The sequence below is a fragment of the Mandrillus leucophaeus genome, unplaced genomic scaffold (genome assembly GCF_000951045.1).
Source record: "Mandrillus leucophaeus isolate KB7577 unplaced genomic scaffold, Mleu.le_1.0 Scaffold206, whole genome shotgun sequence".
Taxonomy (NCBI): Eukaryota; Metazoa; Chordata; class Mammalia; order Primates; family Cercopithecidae; genus Mandrillus; species Mandrillus leucophaeus.
The window spans coordinates 2,180,589-2,191,591 of record NW_012102099.1 but is presented as its reverse complement, the minus strand read 5'-3'; the positions used below and the strand labels follow the sequence as shown (position 1 = coordinate 2,191,591).

The 11,003-nt window shown below is 38.3% G+C and overlaps 1 protein-coding gene across 1 annotated transcript; it reads right to left on the bottom strand.

Annotated features, from left to right (window-relative positions):
* Nucleotides 1-2,001: 2,001 nt before the first annotated feature.
* Nucleotides 2,002-10,641, bottom strand: DEFB125 (defensin, beta 125). Its single transcript, XM_011979826.1, has 2 exons — nt 10,552-10,641; nt 2,002-2,645 (listed from the first exon to the last, which is right to left on the bottom strand). Exons 1-2 carry the CDS (start codon nt 10,607-10,609, stop codon nt 2,233-2,235), a joined length of 471 nt encoding a protein of 156 aa, XP_011835216.1. The 5' UTR covers nt 10,610-10,641; the 3' UTR covers nt 2,002-2,232.
* Between the last annotated feature and the right edge of the window lie 362 nt (nt 10,642-11,003).

Genomic DNA, 11,003 nt, shown 5'->3' with positions numbered 1-11,003 from the left:
ATCTAATTAAATGAAAGAGCTTCTGCACAGCAAAAGAAACTATCATGAGTGAACATGCAGCCTGCAGAATGGGAGGAATCTTTTGCAATCTACCCAGCTACCAAAGGTCTGATATCCAGAATCTACAAGGAGCTTAAACAAATTTACAAGAAAAAAAAAAAAAACATCAAAAAGTGGGTGAAGGATATGAACAGACACTTCTCAAAAGAAGACATTTATGCAGTCAATAAACATATGAAAGAAAGCTCAACATCACTGTTCATTAGAGAAATGCAAATCAAAACCACAATGAGATACTATCTCATGCCAGTCAGAATGGCGATTATTAAAAAGTCAAGAAACAATAGATGCTGGCAAGGCTGTGGAGAAATAAGAATGCTTTTACACTGTTGATAGGAATGTAAATTAGTTCAACCATTGTGGAAGACAGTGTGGCGGTTCCTCAAGGATCTAGAACCAGAAATACCATTTGACCCATCTATCCCCTTACTGGGCATATATCCAAAGGAATACAAATCATTCTATTACAAAGACACATGCACACGCATGTTTACTGCAGCACTATTTACAATAGCAAAGATATGGAACCAACCCAAATGCCCATCAATGATAGACTGGGTTAAAAAAATGTGGTACATATACACCATGGAATACTATGCAGTCATAAAAAGGAATGAGATCATGCTCTTTGCAGGGACATGGATGAAGCTCGAAGCCATCATCTTCAGCAAACTAACACAGGAACAGAAAACCAAATACCACGTGTTCTTGCTCATAAGTGGGAACTGAAGAATGAGAACACATGGAGGGGAATATGACACAAGGGGGCCAGTCAGGGTGTGTGGGGAAGGGTAGGCAGAACATTAAGACAAATAGCTAATGCATGTGGGACTTAAAACCTAGATGATGGGTTGATGGGTGCAGCAAACCACCATGGCACATGTATACCTATGTAACAAACCTACATGTTCTGCACTTCTATCCCGGAACTTAAAGTTAAAAAATAATAATAATAGTCAGCTGGGCACAGTATCTCATGCCTGTAATCCCAGCATTTTGGGAGGCCAAGGCGGGTGGATCACGAGGTGAGGAGATCGAGACCATCCTGGCTAACATGATGAAAACCCATCTCTACTAAAAATAACAAAAAATTAGCCAGGCGTGGTGGCGGGTGCCTGTAGTCCCAGTTACTCAGGAGACTAAGGCAGGAGAATGGCGTGAACCCAGGAGGCAGAGCTTGCAGTGAACCGAGATCGTGCCACTGCACTCCAGCTTGGGCGACAGAGCAAGACTGTGTCTCAGAAAAAAGAAAAAAAACACCTAATCAACTTTATAGTTAATAACTGCTTCTCTGTAGTATCATAGAAAACACTTACTGACCCATCTGTTGCCATACAAACAGCAGTCACATGCGTACAGCCATACGAAGCATAGAAACACTGCACACAACTAACATTCATGGACAAAACAGAGACCTGAGGAGGCATGTTATGAGGCTGCCATAGTTGGAAGTTGGACTTCTAAGCAGAAAGAAGATTGGAAAGATAAGTAGAATTTGAGATGCAGCTTTTAATTTAATATGATGTACTCTCAAGGCAAGTCCCACTTTTATCTCTATCCAGTGAGATCAGTGCTTGTGCTGAATGAAAGAATTAGCTTCTAACTAACTAACTGTTAGTTACCAGCTAGAACCTTAAACAAAATTTGACGTCATGACACACAGAAGTATTGTAAGTTCTTACAATAAAAGGTGGAGGGTAGAGAAGGGAACATTTGTCTGGAACCGTCTTTCTATATGCTTTTATATGTTCTCCTATATATGATAGCAGTGGGCCAGGCACTGTTAAAGTAAAAATTCTTGTCTTAGACATAATAGGCAGCTCCAAACAATGGTCTTCGTTTTTGTTTTTGGTATGGAAAAATACATAGACATACAAATGTTCACTTAAGACAAAAATTAGCTCACATATTTTAGTACATCAGAGGAAGACAGATAAAGACTTTAAGTCCAAATAAGAGAATCCTTGTATCTTCTATACATTTCTGTCTACATGTTTCTAATTGCAAGGCAACTGTCTTGGCTGTTGTCTTAGTAGTAGAAACTATGTCCAATCCCATGCTCATCCAATCCCTGATGGAATTTTCCAGGTGAAATTAGATTGGTAGAATCAGCTCTTTGGATAGTATTTCCAGCAGTATTTCTAGTTGTTCCATACCAGAAGTAAATGTTAATTAATTATGAGTAAGAGCCATCTGAGAAGGTGGTGGCATAGTAGTCTTGGAAGTAGTGGTCTTGGATGATGGCATAGTAGTCTTGGAAGTAGTGGTCTCGGATGGTGGCATAGTAGTCTCGGGAGTATTGGTCTTGGGGGTCATGGTTTCTCCACGTGCGTCAAATGTTACCAGATCACTCAACTTAGATACTGGGGAACCAGTAAAAGAGCCCATATCACTATAATCAAATGTTATATCCTCTGGGTGAATCACACGAAATGGTGGTCGTCGAGTGTATTCATATGATATTATTATAGAAATGCAGCATGATAGCTTGTTCCTACAGAGAAGTATGTACCTTTCAGTATCTAAACATCGTCTTCTGCAATATCCTATATTATTCTTCCAACATTTTTGGGGTTCAAAGCTACCTGTAGAGAATAAAATATAGGTCAAATTTTTAACTCTGGCATCGACACAACAACTTTTCATTCATTCAAAAGTTTATACTGACTGACATCTAGACTAATATTATGTCAAATACAAAAAGTCATTGAAAGAGACAAACAGGACAACAAAAAGTGTATATTAAAATTGTGCCATGTGCCATTAAAGAAGTTATGTGGAGAAAAGGAGGAAGGCAGAAAAAGAGAGACAGGGACAGAGAGAGAGAGGATACTTAGACTGATACGAAACCTGGATAGAAAGGATGAAAATGAAAGCCCAGGACCAGACGGATTCACAGCTGAATTCTACCAGATATACAAAGAAGAACTGGTATCATTCCTACTGAAACTATTCCCCCAAAATTGAGAAGGCAGGACTCCACCTTAACTTATTCTATGAGGCCAGCATCATCCTGAGACCAAAATCTAGCAGAGACACAAGAAAAAAATTTCAGGCCAGTATCCTTGATGAACGTCAGTGCAAAAATCCTGAACAAAATAGTAGCAAACTGAATCCAGCAGCACATCAAAAAGCTTACCCACTACGATCAAGTAGCCTTTATCCTTGGGAAGCAAGGTTGGTTTGACATATGCAAATCAATAAATGTGATGCTTACAGATAGCATTTAAAGTACAGAAATTGATAAACCATGGTGGGTTGAAATAATATGAGAAAAAAAGAGGAATAGAATTAAATTCTAGTGAGTTTCAATATTAAGAGATCAGATAAGATAAGAGATCAGATAAGAGGAAACAACTTAAAAGGACCAATAAGATAAGTCAGATCAGAACGGGAGAATAAGACACTAGAGTCTTAAAGCAGACCCCCAGCAAAGCAGAGCTCCAGCAAAGATTTGAATATAATAGTTTAGTTGAGAGAAAATTCCTCCCTCAAAAAAATCAGTGGAGAAATGTAGAAATCAGGAAAGCAAGAAATCCAATAAAAGGTGAGTTATAACCTGTTATTATCATGAGATCATCTATCAACTGCTGGCCAGCAACATGGCTGTGTTCTGTTTGCTCAGAGGACAATCCCACAGGGAAGCCCAGCAGCCAGGCTACAAATAAGCCTCAGACTCATGGATGAGCCTGGGGGACATGTTACATTCCGTTAAGTGAAATAGACACAAAAAAATAAATGCCACGTGTTCTCATTCATAAGTAGGAGCTAAAAAAGTTGAGTTCATAGAAGTAGACTGTAGAATAGTGATTACTAGAGGCTGGGAAGGGAATTGAGAATAGAGAGAGGTTGGTTAACAGATAGAAAATTACACCTAGATAGGAGGAAAAGTTTCCAGTGTCCTATAGCAGGGGTCCCCAACCCCCAGGCAGCCAATGGGTACTGGTCCATGGCCTGTTAGGAACCAGGCCGCACAGCAAAAGGTGAACAGCAGATATGTGAACATCACCGCCTGAGCTCCACCTCTTGTCAGATCAGCCAAGGCATTAGATTCTCATAACAGCATGAACCCTATTGTGAACTGTGTGCATGTGAGGGATCTAGGATGTGTGTTCCTTGTGAGACTCTAACTAATGCCTGATGACCTGAGGTGGAACAGTTTTATCCTGAAACCATCCCCACCACCATCTTCACCCCGTTGGAAAAACTGTCTTCCATGAAACTGGTCCCTGGTGCCAAAAGGGGTCTGCTGTTCTATAGCACTGTAGGGTGACGGTAGTTAACAATCATTTATTGTATATTTTCAAATAGCTAGAAGAGAGGATTCTGAATATTCCCAACATAAAAAAAAGACAAATGTTTGAGGTGATAGATATGCTAATTATCTTGATTTGATCATTACATATTGTACACATATATCAAAATATCACTCTGCATCTTCTAAGTATGAACAATTATTACATGTCAACTAAAAGTAAAAGCAAAAATAGCATTTAGTTTTTATTTTTAAAAAAAGACCAAACAACTTAAAAAAATGTTTAATTGGGCATCAGGTCCCAATGGTGCAGTGTTACAGAAAAACCTTGAAGAACTAAAATCATTTGTTTTCTTCCCATAATAGCCTTGAACTGCAAATAAGGCAATTACCACAGGAAAAAAAAATATTACCAAGCCCCAAAGTTATTCTACATGAGGCTCAAAGGACCTGGACTATTTATCCAGCTTCCCCCATAGTTAATAGATGATCCCAGAGACAGCTGATAATTTTCTGGCATTTCTGGATTGCCATATACAGCGGTATTTCACAAGCAGTTGTTGAAAGACTGGGAGATACTGACAGTTGCAGGTTGGGCTGATATGTATGAAAACAGAAAATGCATAAAGGTTATAGGGAAAGTTGTATCTGATGCGACTACATTAAGCAGGAGAGGAGACTGTTTCTTAAAGAACAGAGTGGTCATTTTGTGGTCAAATACTGCTGAGAGGTTAAAAAAAAAGATGAAGGCAGGAAAGTGTCCGTGCTTTTAGTAGTATGAAGGTCACTTCATACTGAGGAGAGCAGCTTCCAAGTGGTGTGAGAAAAGAAACTAAATTGCAGTTGGTCAAAATGTGAATGAGAGAGAAGTGAATGCAGGATCTGTAAATGAAACTCTTAAGAAGTTTAGCTCCAGGCCGGGCGCGGTGGCTCAAGCCTGTAATCCCAGCACTTTGGGAGGCCGAGACGGGCGGATCACAAGGTCAGGAGATCGAGACCATCCTGGCTAACACGGTGAAACCCAGTCTCTACTAAAAAATACAAAAAACTAGCCAGGCGAGGTTGCGGGCGCCTGTAGTCCCAGCTACTCGGGAGGCTGAGGCAGGAGAATGGCGTAAACCCGGGAGGCAGAGCTTGCACTGAGCTGAGATCCGGCCACTGCACTCCAGCCTGGGTGACAGAGCGAGACTCTGTCTCAAAAAAAAAAAAAAAAGAAGTTTAGCTCCAAAGAAAAGCAGAGAAATAAATAACTTGTTAGAGGGCAATGTAAGGTTAAGGGAGGCCTTTCAGGTTTGTTTTGAAGAATGAAATGGTGTTTGCAAGCAATGAGGAAAGAAACAAGCAGGCTGGGTGTGGTGGTTCACACATGTAAACCCAGCACTTCGGGAGACTGAAGCGGGCAGATCACCTGAGTTCAGGAGTTCAAGACCAGACTGGCCATGGTGAAACCCTGTTTCTACTAAAAATACAAAATTAGCTGGATGTGGTGGCACGTGCCTGTGATCCCAGATACTCTGGAGGCTGAGGCAGGAGAATCACTTGAACCAGGGAGTCGGAGGTTGCAGTGAGCCAAGATCGGGCCACTGCGATCCAACCTGGTGACAGAGCAAGACTCTGTCTCAAAAAAAGAAAGAAAAAGAGGGAAAGTTCATTTACAAGAGAAATGCAGTAGGATTTCCAAGCAGTGTGACTACTCATTTGAGGGGTGAAGATATAAATCTAAAGGGAAACTAATGTGCTGCATTGTATATTCATTTATCAAGCAGTAAACTGCCTGATCATCTTTCTCAAGACAATTGCCCAAGGAGTACCTAGATAAGTATATTCTAGGCAGAGGAAGCAGCTAGAGATAAGGCTCTATGGAGGAGGAAGCCTGGCATATGTACAGAAGAGCAAGTAATTTTCTAAACAACCTTGCTTGAATTTAATGTGATAATATATATAAAGCATATATAGATGTATGTATGTATATATGTGTTAGGCTCACAATAACTTGGTTCATATTTTATCCTCTAGGAAATATTGGCTCTAGTCCAACTTCACCGATTATTTATTTTACCTTCGCTCTTCTAGAGTCATTTATTCTATCTTTGTTATTTTACTGGCTCCATTTTACTTTGTACTTCGTGGAATTTTCTGTAAGTTTCAAGTCTAGACCTTCCACTTATTTTGTGCCAGACAAACTCTAACCTTGCTTCTTCATTCCTTACATCTACAAAGATTTATGTCTTAATTTTTTTTCTCCAGCATTATCCGTACTTGAAATATGTCATCTTGGCTCTCTTCTTCCCCTTTGTCTTTGAATCCCCTTGTTCTGTCAATTATTCTTCAAAATTGTTTCTTACATTCCTTCCTACTGCTTTTATGTTATCCCTTCCATTATTAAATTAGGCTATAATCACACAGTCATCAAAATTTTGGGCCCCTTCTATGGTGCAGGCACCATCCTGGGCCCTTGAGGTACATCTGTGAACTAAACAGACAAAAATCACATGGAGCTGACTTTCTAGCAGAGGGAGATAGACAATAAAAAGCAAGTGCACTCCCTGCTAGACTGTATGGTTTACAGACTTAAATCTAAGACCTGAAACTATGAAACTACCTGAAAATAACATTAGGGAAACACTTCAGGACATTAGTCTTGGCAAAGGTTTCTTGGGTAAGACCGCAAAAGCACAGGCAACCAAAGCAAAAATAGACAATTAGGATTATATCAAACTAAAAAGCTTGGGCACAGCAAAGGAAATAATCAACAAAGTGAAGATATAGCCCACAGAGTGGGAGAAAATATTTACAAACTATCCGTCTGACGAGGAATTAACAACCAAAAATATATTAATATAAGGAACTCAAACAACTCCATAGCGAACAAAAACAAAAACAAATAATCTGATTTTAAAATGAGTAAAAGATTTGAGTAGACATTTCTCAACAGAAGATATACAAATGGCCAACAGGTATATATGAAAATATGGTAAAAACATGGTAAGGATGGTAATTTATATATGTATATTTTACCTCAATAAAAAACAAAGTACATTATTTTGTAGATGAAAAGGTGATAAATGGTTTGCAGAAAGAAGGGAGAATAGATGTAAGGGCAATAGAAGATTCATAAACAGGAGTTGCACAGGCCTGTGTAACAAGGTGATGATTAAACAGCTTGAAGGAGGTAAAGGAATTAGTCACACCAGCAAGTGCATTCTAGGCAGAGGAAACAAACAGAGCTCTATGGGTTGTGTAAGTCTGCTATGTTTGGGGAAGAGCACTGGGGCCTGTGTGGCTGTAGCGGAGTGAACAAGGACTATAATAGTAGGAGATGAGGTGAGAGAGGTCATAAGGGCCAGATCCTGCAGGGCCAGGTGAGCCATTGTATGTACTCTGGTTACTGCTCTGAGTATAGAGGGGGCCATAGCAGAGTTTTGAGCAAAAGTACATGATCTGACTTCCAGTGTAAGCGGATTATGCATTATGTGTACTTCACAAGAGGGTGGAAGGGAAGAGCAGAAGGACAGAGATCCTGAGGAAGCTATGGCAGTAACACAGGTGAGAGATGATGGTGACTAGAATCAGAGTGGCAGCAATGGAGGTGACGAGAATAATTGCATTCTGGATATAATTTGCAGGCAGATGTAATAGACTTCCTAATAGATATGAATGTCATAGGATATAGAAAAATCAAAGATAATTCCAAGAATTTGGTTTAAGCAATAGAATGATGGCAATTGAGAATAATTCATAGTTTTTTTTCTAGAGTGACAATAGTCATTTTATTCAAAGAACTTCAGTCTGGAACTATTATGTTGTTAGGACATGTGATCTTCATCAAGCTGTATCTCAAAATTCTAAAATTAGAAATATGACTAGCAATTGCATGTTTCTAAGCAGGGGAGCCATCTAGCCAAAACATTATCCCATGTGTGGAATTCTTACCACACATACCAGATATAAAATCAGCTAGCAACAACTTAAAATATATCTACTGATAGCAGTCCACTGATAGCTTGGCTTGGTAAAAAGTTGCTTCACAAGCCATCAGGGGCTATCTCACTTGAAAACACATAATATAAAGCCCAGAGAGACTAAATAGTTAAATTTCAAAACCAAACCTGTAAGAGAACACAAAAATGAAAATCTCTAAATCAAAAGAAATGAAAACGAACTCTCCAAAATAAAAGAGAAAAAGAAGCATAGACAATTTGTAGAAAAGTTAAATATACATTAAGCATGTATTTGGAGTTTGACTTCCCCATTACTCACAGACATAAATAAAAATTAACTAAATATAATCTTTCATTTTTAGGACTTGGCAAGTATTCAAAAATTGATAATACATGAAGCAGACAGAAAAAACTACATCTCCAGGAATTTTATGCTGAATGATTTATGTATAAGAAATGTTATGCTAGCCATCCTTGTCTATAAAATGTAAATGCACTTATTTATGCAAAAAAAATTTGGCTAAGTAATTTAAACAGTATCCATTCTATAAAATTTTATGCAGTCATTGGAAATAGTTTTTGAAAAATATTTAGTAAGCGGGAAAATACTAATAGTTTAATAGAAAATTTATAAGTATGCTATACATTTTTATTCAAACAAGAAAACTGAGGAAGAAAAACTGATCAAAAATATTTTGTCTCTTTTAACTTCTTTACAATTTTTTTTACCTCTTTACAATTTCAAAATTTCCAAATTTTCAACAAATACAGCAGTTTATAATCAGAAGTGAAAGTAGATATTAATTCTGTAACTCATATTACATCAACATGTGAATCAAGACATAACAGATCATAGGCACAGTTTTAACCATTTAGTAGACATGAATAGCATCTTTCTAGGCAACATGTAACACCTCCAAATTTAACAAAAGCCAAATTTCTTAGTATATAAAGATAAGAAAGTTTCGAAATCTAATGGACTGGATGTTCAAACTCATTTATAACTGAAGTGTCATGAATTCAAACATCAGGACATCATTTTCACATATTAGACTGTAAAACTTGGAAGAATGTAGTAGAAAAAACAAAAAGGACTGATGAGCATATGGGAAGCTGACACTCTTGCAGCTGGTGATAGGAGAGAAGAGTAGTTCAGCTTTTCTGGTAGGTGATTTGTGTGTGTATGTGTGTGTGTGTGTCCATGTGTCCAGTCATAAATGGAAAGACATACATTTGCTTACAAATTTTTCTTGCTGAATTGTTTTTGATAATTAAAGACCTATTTTTCATCAGTAGCGGAGTAATTAATGTGAGGAGATTCATCTGCTCCTCCTCAAAGTTTTACTTATTGATTAAAAATAATGAACTAGGTTTATGTATGGATAAGATGTCTCTAATATATTGCTAGTACATTGCAGAACAATTCACATGGTGCATTTGCAACATTTTTAAAAAATCTAAAAAGTATACACAGGCAAATAAGTATATTTGTATTTGCTAGGATATATAAAACATTGGTAACATTGATTGATTCTGAAGGGGAAGACTGAAGAACTGGTATTCTTGGACAGGCAAATCCTTTTCTTTTCCTTAAACCCTATAAATCTATCAATTTCTTGATACATAAGTCAATTGCAAGTATTATTTTTTAATAAAAAGTTAACAATTTTCAAAAGTAGCATTATTAAATAGTGGAAACAGACTGTTCCTATTCATCTAAAATTAGAAGCTCCCCATTGGTCACTAGTCTTTCTATCCTGTCTTCACTCCACTTATTTCCACTTCTACCCCAAACATATATATTGTCTCTTCCATATGATAGTGCTACAGAGTCTACAAACTGTCAATGGACTTGTTCACCATATCTAAGAACATGAAAATGAGGACCTCCCTCTGAAGGTACTCTCTGGGCAAAGAAGAATTCAAGATGGTAGGAGATCTAATAGGACACAACAATGAAATAGATACAACAGAATAATCAAAATAGAAGTGAAGTGAGGCTGAGCTAACATTGGATAGTTATGTAGAGAGACAGATAGGGTGGCTCAGAGCATTAAGGAAATTCTTGTCTTTGGAGAAATGCCTCAGAGGACATCCCAGCTTGCTAGATGTCCCTAACAGAAAGATTCTCAGAGACTAGGGGCATGGAGCTGCCAAAATAAGAGCATTTCTGCTGCTCTTTATTGGCCCAGATTTTTCCTGTAGATTCCCTCTCTTCCCATCATGATACCAGGGGAGCCCAAGGGCAACAACTCATCCTAGTTCCATCATCTCTGCTTTATAGGGTTCCATTACCTTTGGTCACCTGAGTTAGCAACCCACAGATAATGAAGGTCAGTATCAGGAGATTCATGGCTCCTGGGAGAGAGGAAGCTCTGTGTCCTGAGGAATACAGAACACTGCACAGCAAGGAATTTAAGTGATCACCTTTACTGTTCTATCATGGGTGATGAACCAGAGAAGGGGAAAATGCCATGCCACCCAGATCACCAGACCATTAATTTGCAACACTGAATGTGCATGACACAATAACGTCTGCTTCTAGAAATTATTAAAGAAAGCTTAGGCTTTATGAGATACGCTATTATCCCATACAACTGTAAGGTCTGATGGAAAGAAACAGCCCCAAGAGAAAGTTTTGGTTAACTTTAGATGAGGTCAATTGCCTTTCTCCTCTGTCTGTATGCAGCACTTCATACATACCCAGTGACAGCAGAATGGTGTGTAAAGATACCACTTGTGGCAGT